Source organism: Drosophila sulfurigaster, chromosome X, assembly GCF_023558435.1.
Source record: "Drosophila sulfurigaster albostrigata strain 15112-1811.04 chromosome X, ASM2355843v2, whole genome shotgun sequence".
Taxonomy (NCBI): domain Eukaryota; kingdom Metazoa; phylum Arthropoda; class Insecta; order Diptera; family Drosophilidae; genus Drosophila; species Drosophila sulfurigaster.
In genome coordinates, this window is record NC_084885.1 from 31,491,458 (window position 1) to 31,511,231 (window position 19,774).

Sequence of the window (19,774 nt, forward strand, 5' to 3'; positions counted from 1 at the left end):
TTGTTTGGCAGTGAAAACTATCGGCACGTGCGCATCGCCAGGCGGCTGAACGTGTGTGAACATACGTGTGTTGTGTGTGTGTGTGAGCGCGAGAGCGCGCGTGTGTGTGCGTTAGTGTGTAAGTTAGTGTGTGTTATTATTATTGTTAAGGTTAACCCAACAACTTAGTTTAATGCTTTAGCGCTCGCGTATCTTTTTTTTGTTAATATTTTTTTGTTGTAAATCAAGTGTGTGCGACACACACATAACGGAAGCCAGAAGATGCTGCGCCTACTACTCGCCAACTGCAGTCGCAGCGACTTGCTCAGGTAACTAGCAGTCCCCCCCCCTCCCCCCACCATCCTACTTCTTACCATTGGCAATCTCTCCCAAATCTACACATGGCCTCGAAGAGCGTCGCGTCGGCGTCGCCGACCAAAGCGATAAAGGTTTTCCCCTCGCCCTCCCTCCCTCCGGCCAACGCACTTCTAAACTTTTAAATTGTAGTAAACGATTATGTCATCAAACGCTTTTCACTTAAGGTTTTCATTGAATTGTTTTTATTTCTCTTTGTTTTTAGCCGCCGCCTGCAGAACGCCAATCGCCTCTTGCGACAGCATCAACACACGCTGCTGCGACCCAAGGCAGCGCCGTCGACTGCGACGCCGCCGTCGAGTGCAGCGCGCGCATTGCAAACGACGCGCGCCCTGCTCCTAGGAGGCGCCACTCTCGCCGGGGGCGTGGCCGTGCGCAGCTGGTGGGCAACGGCACACTGCGAGGCAGCAGCGGGCGCGGGGGGAAATCGCCTCGCGGGCGTCATTCAGCATACGCTGCAGCAGGAGGAACAGCACTTCGACTGGCGACGCTTCTGGTCCTATTTGGAGCCACACACCTGGGAGCTGATTGGTGCCATCTGTGTGAGTGGATACCCGGGTGGTTTGCGAGGATGCGAGAGGGGTATACACGGCTAGTGGGAAAGTAGGCAGCAGAAAAAAGCAAGAGTGTGAGGTTCTCTTTGATAAGAAATAGATCTTAAGGTAGAATACAATAGGATCGAAGTTAGGCGAAGCTTGTGTGTTAGATACCCGGCACTCTTTGGGAGTGGGGTATACACGGCTAGTGGGAAAGTAGGCAGCAGAAGAAAGGAAGAGCATGAAGTTCTCTTTGATAAGAAATAGATCTTAAGGTAGAATGTGATAGGGACGGAGATCAGAGTTGTTAGTGTACACTCTTTGCAAGTGGATACCCGGGAGGTTACACGTGTGGGGTATTCCAGCTAGTGGGAAAGGAGAAGTGTAGCAGGCAGCGGAAGGAAAAACATGCGATAGGGACGAAGATCGGAGTTTTTAGTGCATTAGATACCCGGCACTCTTTGGGAGCGGTTAGCCGGATGATTTAAAGAGATGCGAGAGGGGTATACACGGCTAGTCATAGAGGAGAAGTTTAGTAGGCAGCAGAAAAAAGGAAGAGCGTGAGGTCCTCTTTGAAAAGAGATGCATCTTAAGGTAAAGTAAGATAGAGTCAAAGATCAAAGTAGTTAGTGTACTAAATACCCGGTACTTTTTGGGGTAGCTGGAAGTATTATTAGTTAGCACAAAAGAAGAACTGTATTCAAGTAGTTCAAGGAGTAGTTAATACAATTTGATACCCATGAGAAGTAGATTCTCTCTGATAAGAGATTCATCTTAAGGTAGAATGCGATAGGGTTGAAGATCGGAGTAGTTAATGTAATTCATACCCGGCACTCTTTGGGGTAGTTGGGAGTATTATTGGTTAGTAGAAAAGTTAGTTAGTTAGTTCACTTTGATACCCGACACTTTTTGAGCTGAAGTGGGGTATGCTTATTTATTGGTAAAGCTAAAATAGAACTTTCAGGATATTCTCGGTTAGTGACAAGAATTAAATGTTAGTCATAGATGGTATAAGAAGCAAGCTAATTTCTGCACTTTGATATTCGCACGTCGATAGTATTTACTATCGATTGCACTATCGGTACTTCTTTGAGTCGGCATCGATAGTATTTACTATCGATTGCACTATCGGTACTTCGTTGAGTCGCCATCGATAGTTCTCCACGTCAAATGTTTGCCGTAGAAAGAGAGTAACTATCGATTGCGGCTCAGCGATAGTACTGATAATGTTATCGATAGGTCTCCACCTCAAATGTTTGCCATAGAAAGAAGCTAGTTACTTCACTTTGATACTTTGCCATCAAGTAACTATCGATTTGGGCTCAGCGATAGTACTGATAATGTTATCGATAGGTCTCCACCTCAAATGTTCACCATAGAAAGAGGGTAACTATCGATTTGGGCTCAGCGATAGTACTGATAATGTTATCGATAGGTCTCCACCTCAAATGTTTGCCATAGAAAGAAGCTAGTTACTTCACTTTGATACTTTGCCATCAAGTAACTATCGATTTGGGCTCAGCGATAGTACTGATAATGTTATCGATAGGTCTCCACCTCAAATTATAATCGTTCTATATCATAATTTGCGTTTTCCCACTTGCAGGCGGCGCTGATCGTGGCGTTCATCAACATACGCATACCCAATCTGCTGGGGGATCTGGTCAACACGCTGGCCCGGTATGCCAACACCTATGTGATGGACCCCATTCACAACTCGTTTGTGAAGGACGTGAGCAAGCCGGCGAGCAATCTGCTCAGTTTGTACATGCTGCAATCGGGTTTCACCTTTGTGTACATCTATCTGCTGAGTCGCATTGGCGAACAGATGGCGGCGAAGATGCGACAGGATCTCTTCAAGCAGATCGTGCTCCAGGACATTTCGTTCTTCGACGAGAATCGCACCGGTGAACTCGTGAATCGCCTCACAGCCGATGTGCAGGACTTCAAGACCTCATTCAAGCAGTTCGTGGCTCACGGATTGCGCAGCGCAGCACAACTGATCGGTGGCAGCATCTCGCTCTTCATGATCTCGCCTCACATGGCCGCGATTGCGTTGGCCGGCGTTCCTTGTGTCGTCATGTTCATGACGTACCTGGGCAAGAAGCTGCGAAACCTAAGCAAAAACTCCCAAGCGCAGGTGAGTCGATCCTTCGATATGGATTCCAAACTCTCCGCTAAACTTCTTCACTTCCAGGCGGAACGCGCAACGGGAGTCTGCGAGGAGGCGCTGTCCAACATTCGCACCGTGCGCAGCAGCGCCTGCGAATATCGGGAGCTGCAGCTGTTCGAGCAGGAGACGAACGAGGCGGCACGATTGGCCCAGGAGCTGGGCCATGGCATTGCCATCTTTCAGGGTCTGACCAACTTTTTCCTCAACACATTGGTGCTCTCCACGCTCTTCATGGGCGGCCACCTCATGTCCACCGAGAGCCTCACGCCGGGCGCCCTCATGGCATTCCTCGTCGCCTCGCAGGGCGTTCAACGCTCCTTGGCCCAGGGATCGGTGTTGTTGGGCACCATGATTCGTGGCATGAGCGCCGGGAGTCGCGTCTTTGAGTTCCTCGCCATGCAACCGAAGGTGGAGCTGCTCCGTGGCTATGTCATACCTCCGGAGCGACTCCATGGCGAGATCCGCTTCGAGAACGTCTCGTTTGCTTATCCTATGCGACCAGAGCAGGTGAGTTATCCTCCTTTCACTCCCATTTCCCACTTCCCACTCTGATTAACGATTCTCTCTGTCCCTCACTATCGACAAGTCTGCGTAGTTCGATCGCAATTGCGTTTATCTAATCAATTGGGTTGCGGCTCCATTTAAAGCAACAACGACAGGGATAAGTTTGTAAACCTTTCATTGAAAGTAAACCCCCTAAAAATGGAAGGGAAAGGAGTTTTTTAAAGATGTATTCATCTATTAAATGTAAATTCGAATTCTCTTTACAACGACAGGGATAAGTTTGTAAACCTTTCATTGAAAGTAAATCCCTAAAGAAGGCAAGGGAATTCTTACGTAGATTTTTGTTTTAAAGAAGTATTCTTCTAAAATGTAAATTCGAATTCTTTTTTTATGTTGAATTGCTTTAAATTCGAATTCTCTTTTTTTGTAACATATTGAATAGCTTTGTAGGACAGGGATAAATTTGTAAACCTTTCATTGAAAGTAAACCCCCTAAAAATGGAAGGGAAAGGAATTCTTACGTAGATTTTTGTTTTAAAATGTAAATTCGAATTCTTTTTTTTGTTGAATTGCTTTAAATTCGAATTCTCTTTTTATGTATTGAATACCTTTATAGGACAGTGATAAATTTGTAAGCCTTTCATTGAAAGTAAACCCCCTTTAAAAAAAGGAAAGGAAGGAAATTATCAGAAAGAAGTTTTTTTAATGAAGTATTCATCTAAAATGTAACTTCGAATTCTCTTCTCAACGACATGGATAAGTTTGTAAACCTTTCAAGTAAACCCCCCAAAAAAAGGGAAGGGAAAGGAATTCTTACGTAGATTTTTGTTCTAAAGAAGTACTCTTCTAAAATGTTAATTCGAATTCTCCTTTTATGTCTTGAATATCTTTAAACGACAAGGATAAGTTTGTAAACCTTTCATTGAAAGTAAACCCCCTAAAAATGGAAGAGAAAGGAGTTTTTTAAAGAAGTATTCATCTATTAAATGTAAATTCGAATTCTCTTTACAACGACAGGGATAAGTTTGTAAACCTTTCATTGAAAGTAAATCCCCAAAGAAGGCAAGGGAAAGGAATTCTTACGTAGATTTTTGTTCTAAAGAAGTACTCTTCTAAAATGTTAATTCGAATTATTTTTTTATGTTGAATTGCTTAAAATTCGAATTCTCTTTTTATGTATTGAATAGCTTTGTATGACAGGGATAAATTTGTAAACCTTTCATTGAAAGTAAACCCTCTTTAAAAAAAGGAAAGGAAGGAAATTATCAGAAAGGAGTTTTTTTAATGAAGTATTCATCTAAAATGTAACTTGGAATTCTCTTTTCAACGACATGGATAAGTTTGTAAACCTTTCATATAAAGTAAACTACCCAACAAAAGTGAATTAGGGAATTCTCACATAGATTTTGGCTTTAAAGATGTATTCTGCTTTAATTTCAATTTGAATTCTCATTTTATATGTCTTTAATGACTTTCAAAGCCTTTGATATATTTTGGTATTTATTTGGTATATAACAATCTACTATATTGTTAAGAATAATACCGCACTATTTTGCTTTCATTGGAAATGGGCAGCGGATATTTCTTCTAAAAGTTTCTTTTATCACCTATTAACAAGTAAGAAAGCTATGATCGACTGTAAGATACCCGCTATCCATTTTGATTCAAAGAAAAACAGTGAGCTATTAATTTAAAAATATACCGAAATAAACTTACAACAAAAATACTAAAAAATACGAAAAAATATACTGTTTTGAATAAAAGCAAAACAGTGCGGTATTTATTTTAAAATATACTGAGTTGATATACTACAAAAATACTTAAAATAAAGACAACCCAATGCGGCAATAATTTTAAAATATACCAAATTAATACTAAAATTTAAAAATATATCAATTAGAATAAAAGCCAAACAGTGCTGTATTAGTTTTAAACTACACCAAATGAATATACCAAACGAAATATTAAAAAATATACTAAAGGCTATATTTGGTATATTGATAGAGTACTATATTCTAGGATATAGAGTGCAAAATATACCAGATTGTCAGGCAAAGCAACTCGATGACTTCTGCCTGTTAGCTAGAAGGGTATTATCTATCCTATTGATAGAGGAAGATATCCCAAATTGTCAGGCAAATCAATTAGATGCACTAACTGATAATACCCTGCTACCCTCTTGAATATTAATCATTAATACTGACACCCTCTCCCCTATTCCTTTCAGCTCGTGCTGAAGGACTTCAGCTTAACGCTGCGACCGGGACAAACGGTGGCTTTGGTCGGCGCCAGCGGATCAGGGAAATCAACGATAGCTGCGCTGCTGGAACGCTTCTACGAACCCACCGCGGGCAACATCAAGATCGATGGCTACAAGCTCGCCGACATTTCGCCGTATTGGCTGCGCGCCAACGTGCTCGGTTTCATCGAACAGCAGCCGGTGTTGTTTGGCACCAGCATACTGGAGAATGTGCGCTATGGCAAACCGACGGCGAGTCCCGACGATGTCTACGCCGCCTCGAAGCTGGCGCAATCGCATGACTTTGTCACCGCTCTGCCCGATGGCTATGACACCAATGTGGGTGAGCGGGGCACACAGCTGAGCGGGGGGCAGAGGCAGCGCATTGCGATCGCTAGGGCGCTGGTGAAGAATCCGCGTGTGCTGATCCTCGATGAGGCGACGAGTGCGCTGGACGCCACCAGCGAGGCGGAGGTGCAAAAGGCTCTCGACACTGCCGTGCAGAATCGCACCACATTGGTGATTGCCCATCGACTGTCCACCATCCGCAATGCCGATCTGATTGTCGTCCTCGATCAAGGACGCGTCGTCGAGGTAAGGATTCAAATCTATCTATCTATCTATCTCATTTCTTTACCTTAACTAATTCCTGATTTCTTCCCCTCCTTAGACCGGCAAGCATGACGAGCTTATGGCCAAGCGTGGCCTGTACTTTGAGCTGGTCCGTCAGCAGGAGCGACGCGAGATCCAGGATCAAGTGCAGGCGGCCGAAGAGGTGTTGTCAACTGCCACGACGGTGACTGCGACTGCAACGCCGTCGACAAAAACAACAACAACAACAACGCCGCCAGCAACGACGACGGCAACAACAACAACTACGCTGCCGCAAGGTTAAAAAAAACAACAACAGAGTTTAGAGCAATGTGACGAAAATACATATGAATTCCCTGTACATAATTTTTTATTTATTTTTACAAACTATTTTTATTTGTATTTTTTTTTTGATTGCTAAGTGGAAATTGTAATGCAAATTAGGCAAATGGAAGCGAATTAGTTGATGTTTAATAAATGAAAATACTTGTGTTGATTTATGTACACAATTTGTTTGCGCTTCTTTTGTAATTCAAAATTCGCGCACTCTCTTTGCAGCGATAACTTTGGTCTTCTCTTTGCACTTGGTGTTTATCGATATGCCGATATTTGGAGCTGTGTGGCGCTTGGAGCATTTTAACGTTTTGGGCGCAACGGTCACACTGTTCGCTACAACGCTAGTCTCATTTTGGTTTTTTTTTTAAACAAATGCATTTGTTTTTTTTTTGTGTTCGACTTGTGTGTGCAGTAGTGTAATTGAAGTGACCAGCAAACGTGCGACCGGCTGTGGTAAAATGGTTTGAGGACGAAAACGTAAACGCGACGAAAATTCGCAATGTGCGTAAAACATCATCAACACCAGCAACAGCAACAACAACAACAACGAAAACAGCATCAAAATACGAGATAAATTATGTAAGTGTGTGTGTGTGTGTAAGTTTGAGTTTGAGCGCGTTCGTGTACCTGCGTGTGTGTGTGTGTGTGAGTACGGTTTTGGGCAGCAACAACTATTAGTAAGAATGCAACAACAACACCAATAACAACAACAATAATAATAATAATAGCACAAGTTTGCTATTTGTTAATGCTGATGTCGTTGCCGTTGCCGTTTCGTTATTGTTCCCGTTCCCCCACACACGAATTTTAATCAACAGCAACTTTTTTTTGTGTTATGTGCTTGTGTCTGTTTGTTTGTCTGTCTGTGTGTGCATTCGTCATTTCACGCGCGCGTGTCTGTGTGTGTGTGTGTACATTTTTTTGTTATTGCTGTAACTAGTGTTAAGGTGACAATGTGCACATAGTAGTAGGTACGACGTAAGGAAAATGAACGGCGCTGCGTCAGCTGGTTAATATTAAACGTTATTAACAGCAGTAATAATAACAACAACAACAACGACAGCATTGGCGAGTCATTTGTTTTTATGCAGCAGGAGTTAAGTCAAGTTGTCGTCACTCCATTTCTCAGGGTCAATGCTGCCAATAACAATAGTCTCTCCACTACCCCCTCCATCCATCCATCCTTCTCTCTTTCGCTCCAACACCATCATCTTCATAAATTCCCGCAGTGCTGAGCAGTGCAGTTGAACTTTCCGAACTAGTTCGCAAAATGATCGAAGAATGCAAATTACCAACAAAAAAATATATATTTGAAGTGCATGTAATGCCGGCTCTGACATCATGCTTCAATTAGACATTGGCAATAAAGTAGTTTGACTTGCGTTTTGTTGTATTTTTTTTTTTTTTGATTTTGATTTTGTAGTAGTTCCATTTCGATTTGAAAACCGGTTCACCAAACAAAGGCTTGCCAGATCGTCAGCAACTCAAATGCAGCAACAACTAAGCGCTCTCTCTCTCGCTCTCTTTTCGATCTGCTCTCTTAGCCAACCGAACGCGACAGAAACACAAACACACACATACATATGCAGATGCAGATGCAGCAACAAAAAGAATTGAAACAGCAGCAGCGAGGCGGCAGCGTCGTCAGCGGCAGCGTGCTGCCAACCTGCGCCAGCTGCCTCTGCCCGCTGCTGACGTCGCCGTCGACGAAAAAACACAACGATGAACCGATAGTGATGGCACTTGGCCAACAATGGCATTGCGATTGTTTTCGCTGCTCCGTCTGCGATTCCCATCTCCACAATTGGTATTTTGAGCGTGAGAATTTGCTCTATTGCCGTGACGATTATTACGCACGCTTCGGCGATGCCTGTCAGCAGTGCATGGCCGTCATAACGGGACCCGTGATGGTTGCCGGCGAGCATAAATTCCATCCGGAATGCTTCTGTTGCGCCGCCTGCGGTTCATTCATCGGCGAAGGCGAATCCTATGCCCTGGTCGAACGCTCCAAATTGTATTGCGGCCAATGCTATGGCAAAAAGAGTCGTCTCCCCATCGATGCGAGGCCACGGATCACAAAAGCCGGCAAGCCAATGCATTCCATCCGGCTCGTCGAGATTCCCAAGGATGCCACGCCCGGTCTGCGTGTGGATGGCGGCGCCCTCGACGACGGTTGTCCCACGGTCCGGATAACCGAGTAAGTCTTCCACATAGATCCCCGCTTACTCCTTTACTTTGCTCACTCCACTCTCCAAGAATGCGACCCACTAATTGACTAATTGCAATTAATTTGTTCCACTGATTCACTACTAAAACTTAATTGGTATTTTACGCCTCCACTGTGGTTCGTATTTTCCAAACTTGTCAGTATTTTCGAGTACTAAAACTAAATACTAAGTGGTATTAATTACCACACAAATTCAGTTTAAACAATTGACTAATTTCAGTATTTATATACTAACTTATTGTTACATACTAACTAAGAGGTATCTTAAGTTACACTGTATTTACAAACTTGTCAGTATTTTTGTGTACTAAAACTAAATACTAAGTTGTATTAATTACCTTAAACTTGTCAGTATTTTTGTGTACTAAAAAGTATCATTAAATATTATGAAGTTTATCAAATTGACTAATTTGATTCTGATTTAGTATTTATATACTAACTAATTCGTACATGTCAACTATATATACTAACTAAGAGGTATATAATTGATATCTTAAGTTCAACAGTGGATCGTATTTAATTAGCATTTTCGTTTACTTAGACTTTCAACTAAATACCAACACCTATACAAATTCAGTATTTTCTGGCTAAAGCTTAAACGATTGACTAATTTGCTTCTGATTCAGTATTTATATACTAACTGATATGTACCAGCTATATATAATATATACTAACAATATGACTATCACTAAATACTAACACCATAAACATTCAGTATTCTCAGGCTGAAGTTTAAACGATTGACTAATTTGCTTTAGTATTTTACTAATTATATACTAACTATATATACTATATACTAACTAATAGGTATATACAACTATCACTAAATACAAACACCTCACAAATTCAGTATTTATCTGCTGAAGTTGAACCAATTGACAGTATTTATAATCTAACTTATTTGTATGTAATATGTATGTAAAGTTAAATAAGAGATTCATAAAAAATAATTTATATTTACTTTAACCAAATTGCGAAATTCAAATATAAGATATCATATTCTTTCGCAACTTCGTTAACTAAAAAAAAAAATAACTTTCAATGAATAATTCTTTGTTTATTTAAAATATAATTAGAATTTACATTTTTATGTAATTATAAGTTTTGCTTAATAATTGTATTAAGTTTGTTTTAAGCATTGATCTTAACTGTGGTGCTGGTTTCATGTGTCTTCACCCTCTCTCTCTCTCTCTCTCTCTTTCTTTATCTGCTTCTCCCATTCACTCACTCGCAAACGCAATCGCGCTGTCTCGCTCTCTTTGTCGAAATCGAAGTTTAATATGTAAATTTTACGGTCGCATGGGCAAATACGCGTTCTCCTTGCTCACCTCGGTGGCGGATCGTTGTTGTGCTTCATATAGGTAAAAACTAATCCTCATCAAGTCGATCCTTTTAAATAATTCAATTCCCCATTTGCCAAGTAAACAGAACGGATTAATTCATCACTTCTTTTTCGCTTACAGGATCGATGTGAATCTGACAAATTTACACATTGGCGATCGGATACTCGAGGTGAACGGAACTCCGGTGAGCAACTCGTCGGTGGAACAGATCGATAAACTGATACGGAGCAATGAGAAGATGCTTCAGCTGACTGTGGAACACGATCCGGTTCAAGTTTGTCGCAGTTGCAGCCAGGCGGACATTCAACGTGCGAGTTCCGCATCCACTTTGATTCTCCCTCTGAGCACCTCGGCATCGAGTGTTGAGGTCGGTGGACGTGGTCGGGAGAGACTTTACAAGGCAGCTGAATCGAATGGCACAAAGGCGCGCAAGATGCGGCAACAAACGTTGCAACAACAACAGCAGCAGCAGCAGCAGCAATCACAACATCAACAACATCATCAGCAACAGCAGCAACCACAACTCCTCAAAGAGAAAGAACGCTGCTCGAGTTTGTCGAAGCTGTTGGATGAACAGCATACGGCGCAACAGCATTCGGCGCATCCGCAACTTTATGATTTATCGAGGACGCAAAGCTGTCGCGTTGTTCAGAAGCCGCAGCGCATTTTTCGGGCCTCGGATCTCGTGATGGGCGAGAAACTCGGCGAAGGATTCTTTGGCAAAGTGTACAAGGTGACGCATCGCTTGACCGGCGAGCTGATGGTCCTCAAGGAGTTGCATCGCGCCGACGAAGAGGCGCAGAAGAATTTCATCAAAGAGGTCGCCGTGTTGCGTTTGCTCGATCATCGGCATGTGCTCAAATTTATTGGGGTCCTCTACAAGGATAAGAAACTTCACATGGTCACCGAATACGTCGCTGGCGGTTGCCTCAAAGAATTAATTCATGATCCCGCCCAGTCATTGAGTTGGCCACAGCGCGTCTGCTTGGCTCGGGACATCGCCTGTGGCATGAGCTATTTGCATTCCATGAACATCATCCATCGTGATCTCAATTCGATGAATTGTCTTGTGCGCGAGGATCGTTCGGTGATCGTCGCCGATTTTGGTCTTGCTCGGAGTGTTGATGCTCCACGTCTTTCCACGGCCAACGCCAATGCCAGTAACAGTAATAGTCCAGCTGCCAGTTCGGGATTCGATTCGAGTGCCGCTTTGTCGCCCAGCGGCACGATGAGGCGCAGCAAGAGTCGACAGCGCAGGCAGAGATACACTGTTGTAGGGAATCCCTATTGGATGGCACCCGAGATGATGAAGGGCCTCAAGTACGACGAAAAAGTGGACGTCTTCTCCTTCGGCATCATGCTTTGCGAGGTGAGTTATCACTTTCGTGAACGTTTCACTGGCAGGCCTATTTTTTTGTACTTCATTTCAACATTGCTCAGCATACGAACTTTTTTCTTGTATCAATTTATCGAATTCCTTAGTTTTATTTTTTGGTATTTCTTTGTACTTCATTTAAATATTACTAATTACAATTGAATGCAATGAATTCAATTTGTATCAATTTCTACAAATTCCTCGCTTCAAATTGTATTTTGTGGTATGCCACTTTCGTAAACGTTTCACTGGCGTGTTTCTTCATAATTCAATTTGAATGCAGTGAAATCATGCGAAGTTTTCTCTTACAAATTTTTAGTACTCTTCACTTCTTATTTTTTGTGGTATGCCGCTTTCTTGAACTTTTCATTGGCTGACTTCTTTATACAACATTACTTATTTCGAAGGAATGCAACGAAATCCATCTTTCTCTTGTATCAATTTCTCGAATTCCTTACTTCAAATAGTTTTTTGGTGTATGGCACTTTCGTGAACGTTTCACTGGCTGTCATACTTCTTTTCAATATTATTCATTTCGAATGAATGCAGCCAAATCATACGAAGCTTTATCTTGTATAAATTTCTCGAATTCCTCACTTTAAATTGTTCCGTAAACGTTTCACTGTCTGAATGAATGCAACGTAAGCATACGAAGATTTCTCTTATAGCACTTTTTCGAATTTCTTACTTCAAAATAATTGCTCGGATTGACTGTTTTACTCCCTCTTTTTGTTTTTGCCATTTACGGAAATGTTTCACTGTCTATTTCTTCACTTACTTATTCGATATTCACATTCTCTTTTGCTTCGTCTTTCGCAAACGTTTCACTGTCTAATTCTTTTCTTGCTTCTTCGGGAATCTCTTTTGCTTCCTCTTTTTGTTAGTGTCACATTTGCCAAAGTTTCACTGTATAATTCTTTACTCTCTTTTGCTCTCTCTTTCGCAATCCTTTAATATTTGCAATCTCTTTTACTGCCTCTTTCTCAATTGTTTCACTGTCTAAATTCTTTACTTGGCTCTTCTTCGATATTCATAACTTCTTTTGTTCCTCCTTTCGCAATTGTTTCACTGTCTAATTCTTTACTTGTTCTTTTACTTCCTCTTTCGCAAACGTTTCACTGTCTAAAGGTTTACTTGTTCTTTTACTTACTCTTTCGCAAACGTTTCCCTGTCAGCAAATACTTCTTTCTTCCTTTGAATGTCTTAGAAATCTCTCACTAATCAATTTGCTTTCCCCATTTTAGATCATTGGCCGCGTTGAGGCGGATCCGGACTACATGCCGCGCAACTCGGACTTCAGTCTCAATCAGCAGGAGTTTCGGGAGAAGTTCTGCGCCCATTGCCCCGAGGCGTTCGTCAAGGTGGCGTTCGTGTGCTGCGATCTGAATCCGGATATGCGACCCTGCTTCGAGACGCTCTACATATGGCTGGAGCAGCTGCGCAGTCTGTTGGATGCACAGCAAACGCCGCCGGCGCGACTTCTGCACGAGATTGAGAACTTTCAGGATAGTTACATCAGTTCGGAGGACGCATTGTCGCCCACCTCGCAAAGGAGTCTCGACAATCTGACCGCCGAGGCGACAACGACAACGGAGGCGGCAGCTGAGGAAAAGGAGAACGTGGAGCAGCAACCAGCGGAGCAACAGGTTGTGATGCGGGCCCAGGACATTCCAAAGTCGCCGCACCTGGGCAAGGATTTCTCGCCGAGCGGCGAGCGACTGAGAGACAGCATGAGAGCGCGTCGTCGTCAGCGATTCCTGGGCGCCCAGCAGCAACTGCGAGGCCTGACCCCGGAGACAACGTCAACGGAGCGTGCGCTGAAGCAGGCGCTAAAGAAATGTCGACCCTTTGGGGAGAAGGGTTATCTGGTTGATTTGCGACCCGGTGGCGAGCTGCAGCTGAACGATGTGCGTGATTTGAACAACTATTCGGATGTGGACTCGAGTTGTGATACGAGCTTAAACTATCACGAAGTGAATGCAACGACTACAACGACGACGACGGCGATGGAGACGCCTCCTCCTCCGCCAACTCCGCCGCCGCCGCCGCCTCCCCTCGAGCATCGTTTGGCCTTTGAGGATATGCGCACGAGGTTGCATCAGTGTCGCAGCAAGTTCGAGCATCTTGAGGAGGCGAATCGCCGGAATTTCAGTCAAGCGCAGCACTCGATGCGCAACTTTTTCAAAACGCCGCCGGTGGCCCTCAAAATGTTTCAACGTCTCGAGCACGAGGCGTCCCTAAATGGCAACGGCAACAACAACAACAACAATAACAACACTTCAACGCCGCCTCCGCTGCGTCGCATCAATCAGACGCCCATCTTTGGACGTCGCCAGTTGCCGGCTGCTTTGCCACAGCTGCCTCAGTCCGAATCCCTCGAACATCTGGCGGCAACTGCAAAGCAATCAACAACAACGGCAACAACAACGACGTCGACGACGACGACGACGGCTCCGAAACGCAGCAAAGCAACGCTTGTCACTTGCACCGCCGAGTTGCATGCCCCATCGTCAGTTGCTCCAACTCCAGCTGCTGCTCCTCCTTCCACCTGCTCTGAGTACCTGCCCAAGAAGCACAAGCTAACGCTGCCTTTGTCCAGCAGCAGCAGCAGCGGCGTCCAGCGATCAACAGCCAACAGTCGACTGCAGTCGGGGGCTGGCAAAGTGAAGCCTCTGAAGCCACCAATGGGCAACAGCAACAACTCCGGCAGCAACAATCACAGCCACAATGTCGTTGGCCTCTCGCCAACACGCGCCAGACCTGGATCGCCCAGCAAGCATCTGGCTCAAAGGCACACGGCCGCCACAGCGCAGCGTCAGCACAACAATGGTAAAAGCCTCAAATCACTTGAAACTAATCGGAGAATAAATTTATAGAACTATATTTAAGCTAGCTCAGTGATGATTGAATGATTCCCTCAATTTAAATTTAGTTTTTATGCTTGATATAAGCAGGAGCATTTTATTTCTAAGAATATCTTAGAGGAAACTTTGTATAACATTAAACAAAATTAATTACTGGGCAACTGTTATACTTCTTTGTAAGTTTACAGCTTAAACAATTTGCAGAATTCGTTGCTTAACAAACTGAATGTATGTTGCTTTCTTAAACTTTATCCCTATATATCCTATCTCTGTAAAATCGGAGAATAGATTTAATGAACTGTATTTAAGGTAGCTTAGCTGAAGACACATGAGCGACTAAGTTCAATTCAGTTTTTTAGTTTTTATGCTTGATATTAGGAAGAGCATTTTATTTCTAAGAATATCTTAGAGGAAACTTAGTGTAAAATTGAACCAAATTAATTACTGGGCAACTGTTATACTGCTCTGTAAGTTTACAGCTTAAACAAGTTGCAGAATTCGTTGCTAATCAAAGTGTTTTATTGCTTTCTTCAATTTACTACCTATTTATGCAACTCAATTTGTAAAACAGTCGTACAAAATTATAGTATAATGTGTATAACAGTTTCTTTTGTCGTTAGAACTAAAAGTATTCATTGTTAAGCAAACTGTATGACAGTTGACCAGAAATTATCTAGCTTTACTTCAATTTGTTCTCAATTTATGCAACCAACAATTTTTTACAAGCTAGCTAATATGTTTCAGTAGCTTCATATTTTATTACTATTAAAATATGCTGTACATCATGCTTCCAGAGAATCACTATTTAAATTACCACTGTATAACAGTTATAACACTATCGATCTACTCTTCCACAATTACTATTAAAATGGTTATACATAGTAGTTATCCGACATTTTTAAATGCACCACTGTATAACAGTTATAACATTCTCTTACACAATGCTTAGAATTTATCACAAATTCGTCCCATATTTATCCGACCTTAAACATACCACTGTATAACAGTTAAAATACTCTCTGGTTATCCATAACATTTGCACAGTATCAGCACTGTATAACAGTTATAACACTCTTTACTGCTCTTCCACACTATTACTTGTTTCCCACAGTATCACTATTAAAATTTTAATAGTTATCCGACATTCTTAAATGTACCACAGTATAACAGTTATAACACTCTGGTTCTACTCTTCCACAATGTGTCCACAGTATTACTATTAAAATTGTTCTACATATTAGTTATTCGACATTCTTAAACATACCACTGTATAACAGTTAAAATACTCTCTGGTCATTAAAAATATTTCCACAGTATTAGTACTGTATAACAGTTATAATACTGTCGTTCTGCTCTTCCACAATATTACTTCTTTCCCACAGTATTACTATTAAAATTGTTCTACATATTAGTTATTCGACATTCTTAAACATACCACTGTATAACAGTTATAACAATCTCTTTACCACTCTTCCACAGTGTCCGCTGCATACCAGCAACAGCAACATCAACAGGCAGCGTCGCAAGGCGGCAAGAGCAGCAGACTGAGCATCCTCAGTCCGGAGAAGGTGCATCGACTGGGCGCGCGTCTCAGCGACCAGAAGCAGCAGGCAGCGGCTGCGGCAGCAGCGCTCAATGGAAGGGCCGGAGGAGCATCAGCAGCGATGACGACGACGACGGCGGCGGGGAGTACGGGAGGTGGAGAGAGAAGAAGAAGAGCGCCACCGCCGCCGCCAGTGCGAACGCATTTTAATACGCGTTGTTAACTGTTATACGCGAGAGAGAGAGAAACGTTTGAAACGACAGCAACCCGAGTAGAAACTCATATTCCACCACTGTTATACACACACCAACCGCATTCCAATACATTCCGCGAACAACAAAAAAAAAAAAGCCAAACGAAAAAAGAAAAACAAAACTCAACGAACAGAAAACGAAGCGAAAAGCGACGACAGTTGTAGACAATAACTGTTCGAAAGTAGAAGTAGAAGTAGAAGAGAAAGAGATAGAGAGGGAAGCGACGCTGTGGCCAGCGCAACAAAAGTTGTTACGAAACTTGCCCTAAACTAAAAAAAAAAAAATATTATAATAATATAAAATACACAAAACAAAACCGAAATCGAAGCTTTAATAACAAAGAGAAGAAAAGTTGGTCACAGCGCAGCGTCCATATAACAGTAATGCTCAATTTTATCCACTGTTATACAGCACACACACTTTTTTTTACACACAAACACACACACACACTTAATTAATATTACTTGTAGTCGAGATACACGAAGGTTAAGTGCCTGTAATATGAAGTTGCAATATTTACAAAAAAAAAGAAGAAGAAAAGATTGTATAAAGAACGATAGATTCGATAGCATCGTAAGTTTACAGGGTATAACAGTTTGCCGAACAAAAGCCACAGCTCAACTAACACTTAAGAAACTGACAAAAAAAGAAACAAAATAAATGCGAATACGAAACAGGAGAAAGGAAAAGAAGAATATAGTTAAACCTTGTGCCATGCCCACCAATGCGAGCGAAAGAGACAGCATGCGAACTGTCTGTGTTAGGTGGGGGAAAGAAGAAGAAGAGGAAGAAGAAAAACGAGACGACGACGACGAACAGCAACAAAATATAACAATTATTTTTTTATATACATTCTATATTCCATGTTAGTGCTTAAATCTAATTTATTATACGAAGAACAAAACAAAAAAACAACCAATGTATAACAGTATAACACGCCCTCCTAATAATGTATAACAAAAAAAACAAAAATGTTGCGCAATCTACTTCGATATAGATGTAATTATATGTATATATATATATATGTGTTTATATATAGCTCAAATGGTATTGAGAAACGCAAGTCTAACTTCAATGCGTATAACAGCTTGAAACTGTACTACGCATAAAAAAAAACAAACAAACGATGCAATTAAATGAGAAAGTGTTATACAGCTGGCAAATGCTAACTGTTATACACTAGCACACTTATGTTAAAAATCTGTTATACTTAACTGTAAACGCTTACACCGCCCCCCGCCACGCCCACTCGACTAATCAACTGATTTACACGTAGTAAAGAAATTATTAAGAAAAAAAAACTGAAATGACACTTGCTTAGCTTGACTGTTATACTGTATAACAGCTGTTGTCATACTATCGTCAATGTGCGCGCCTCTCAATGTTTAAACTTTAAACTAACTTTACACACACACACATATATATATATATATTATAGTTTTAGTAATACTATATATACATGTACCATATATATACAATGCGTATATTTTTGTATGCAGTTGATAATTACGATGATTATTATTATGATGTTTAAAAATACATTTGATTCCATCAAAAAACAAACAAAAACAATGTTGAAACTTTACTTTCACAGAATTTGATCAATTTTAGCATTATTATTTTATTTTATAAGCAATACATTTAGTATGTTTTAATATAGTTTCAATACTAAAGTGAAAAACAGATTCCATCAGAAAACATAAAGAAACTCTAAACTATATAGCAATAGTATAGCAATAGTAGATGTCACGAAATGGTTTATGGACTTAGGCAGAAATTAATGAATATCTAAATCATCTACAACAATTTTTCATTTTAGCAGCATTTATTTTTTTTTTTTGTTTATAATTAATATAGTTTCTATATTTTAATATGGTTTCAAATCTAAAGTGAAAAAAAGATTTCATCAAAATAGAAAAACAGTCTTGAAACTATATAGTATTATAATAGATGTCGGGATTCAAAATGATTTATAGACTCTGGGAAAAATTAATGATTAATAATTTACAAAAAAAGTTTAATGATGAAGTTGAAGCAATTTGATAATAATGCACTATTTTGCTTTTATTCAGATTGGTATATTATTAGAATTATTATTGCGGTATATTAATTTGGTATATTTTAAACTTAACAGAGGTATCTCACAGTCGAGCACACTCGACTTTAGCTTTCTTGTTTAAAACAGTTTTAATACTACAGAGAAAAAAATATTATTTTAGGGAGTGACAAAGCTAAAGTGATTAATGTGATTAATATATGTAGTATAAAACTGATATAAGTTTTATACTACATTATTATATCCTTATAAGGCAACTTTCTGTATTATCGAAATTCATAATGATTAAACTAAGATTGAGCAAATTACTTTAAGAAATTAAAAAGTAATCATTAGCATGCAATTTGTATAATACACTTGTAATGATTACGGTCCCCGATTGTACACCCATATATATATAGCATATACATATATAGTATACATAAAAAATTCTGTTGATAAACCCCGCAGTGAGTAATTATAATAATAATAATGTACAGTCGAGACTCGTTATCAGCAATCGGTAATAGATTGACGTCCCCACACACACACCCCCTCTCCTACCCCACCTGCCCAGCCGCCCATTTGGAGTGGAGTTCGAGGAAAATCGGGGTCCGTAGTTTCTGTATCTGGTTTTTCCGCATTGTTGCTTCCAGGAAGCTCTCAACAATTCTGGCCGATGAATACACACAAAATAAAGGGCAAGCACGACACGACGTGGAATTTGTCCCAGACCATGGTCGGGCCAAATCGATCGATATATGTATATATATAGTGTGTATATAGGCAGGCCAACAGCCCAGGACAATTGTTATACCTACACAATAGGAGGAGGCGTGGCAAATGCATGAATGTACATACAACATTTGGCAACATGCGCAGTTCAAACGTTTCCTGGAATGCAAAGTATATAGCACACACACACAATAACACAATAAGACAAACTATGTACACATACATAGTATAACAATAACAGTGCGCTAACAGCGCTGCCAGCGACATTTTAACAGCTGTTAGCACAGCTGATTTTGCTCAATGGTTGTAATCAGCTGTTTGCCGCTAATTAGTTTCATTTTCCCGCTTGCACATATTTCATATACATACATACATACTCATATACATATGTATGTATATGAAATAACTGTAATGCGTAATACCCAAAAAAAAAAAAATAATAAACAACAAAAAAGAGAAAAAAAACAGAAAACAAAACGTCATTAAAGCAGCTGCAAAGCGCAAATGCAAAAACTGCAAACATTTTTTGTTCTGTTGCAGTCGCTGCTTCTGCTTCTGCTGCGCTGCGCTGCAGTGACGTAGCAGTGACGCCGGCTGCAGCGCCGTTACGTATTCAAGGTCTACATTTGTGTATCGATACACGAACCGTTTCGGTATGTATACGC

At 41.0% G+C, this 19,774-nt stretch overlaps 2 protein-coding genes across 5 annotated transcripts; both read left to right on the top strand.

Annotated features, from left to right (window-relative positions):
* The first annotated feature begins 131 nt into the window (after positions 1 to 131).
* LOC133849049 (mitochondrial potassium channel ATP-binding subunit) lies at positions 132 to 6,906 on the top strand. Its single transcript, XM_062284895.1, has 6 exons — positions 132 to 308; positions 560 to 896; positions 2,497 to 3,030; positions 3,088 to 3,570; positions 5,795 to 6,400; positions 6,477 to 6,906. Exons 1-6 carry the CDS (start codon positions 262 to 264, stop codon positions 6,699 to 6,701), a joined length of 2,232 nt encoding a protein of 743 aa, XP_062140879.1. The 5' UTR covers positions 132 to 261; the 3' UTR covers positions 6,702 to 6,906.
* Positions 6,907 to 7,074: 168 nt separating this feature from the next.
* Positions 7,075 to 16,532, top strand: LOC133849047 (LIM domain kinase 1). 4 transcript variants are annotated; one of them, XM_062284890.1, is made up of 6 exons: positions 7,075 to 7,312; positions 8,278 to 8,930; positions 10,235 to 10,321; positions 10,424 to 11,672; positions 12,923 to 14,515; positions 16,036 to 16,532. In XM_062284890.1, exons 2-6 carry the CDS (start codon positions 8,317 to 8,319, stop codon positions 16,306 to 16,308), a joined length of 3,816 nt encoding a protein of 1,271 aa, XP_062140874.1. In that variant the 5' UTR covers positions 7,075 to 7,312; positions 8,278 to 8,316; the 3' UTR covers positions 16,309 to 16,532. The 4 variants fall into 4 exon arrangements, with proteins under 4 accessions (XP_062140874.1, XP_062140873.1, XP_062140875.1 ...); XM_062284889.1 differs by having other exon boundaries at positions 7,077 to 7,312; positions 12,923 to 14,507; positions 16,022 to 16,532; XM_062284891.1 differs by lacking the exon at positions 10,235 to 10,321 and having other exon boundaries at positions 7,079 to 7,312; positions 12,923 to 14,507; positions 16,022 to 16,532.
* The last annotated feature ends 3,242 nt before the right edge of the window (positions 16,533 to 19,774 follow it).

Excerpts from the sequence above, each read along its gene's own strand:
- LOC133849047 (XM_062284889.1), top strand. The coding sequence starts at position 8,317 with ATGCAGATGCAGATGCAGCAACAAAAAGAATTGAAACAGCAGCAGCGA. Across the intron at positions 8,931-10,234 it reads CCCACGGTCCGGATAACCGA|TTTAATATGTAAATTTTACG; the intron begins GTAAGTCTTCCA and ends TCGAAATCGAAG. Across the intron at positions 10,322-10,423 it reads CGTTGTTGTGCTTCATATAG|GATCGATGTGAATCTGACAA; the intron begins GTAAAAACTAAT and ends TTTCGCTTACAG.
- LOC133849049 (XM_062284895.1), top strand. The coding sequence starts at position 262 with ATGCTGCGCCTACTACTCGCCAACTGCAGTCGCAGCGACTTGCTCAG. Across the intron at positions 309-559 it reads AGTCGCAGCGACTTGCTCAG|CCGCCGCCTGCAGAACGCCA; the intron begins GTAACTAGCAGT and ends CTTTGTTTTTAG. Across the intron at positions 3,571-5,794 it reads ATCCTATGCGACCAGAGCAG|CTCGTGCTGAAGGACTTCAG; the intron begins GTGAGTTATCCT and ends TATTCCTTTCAG.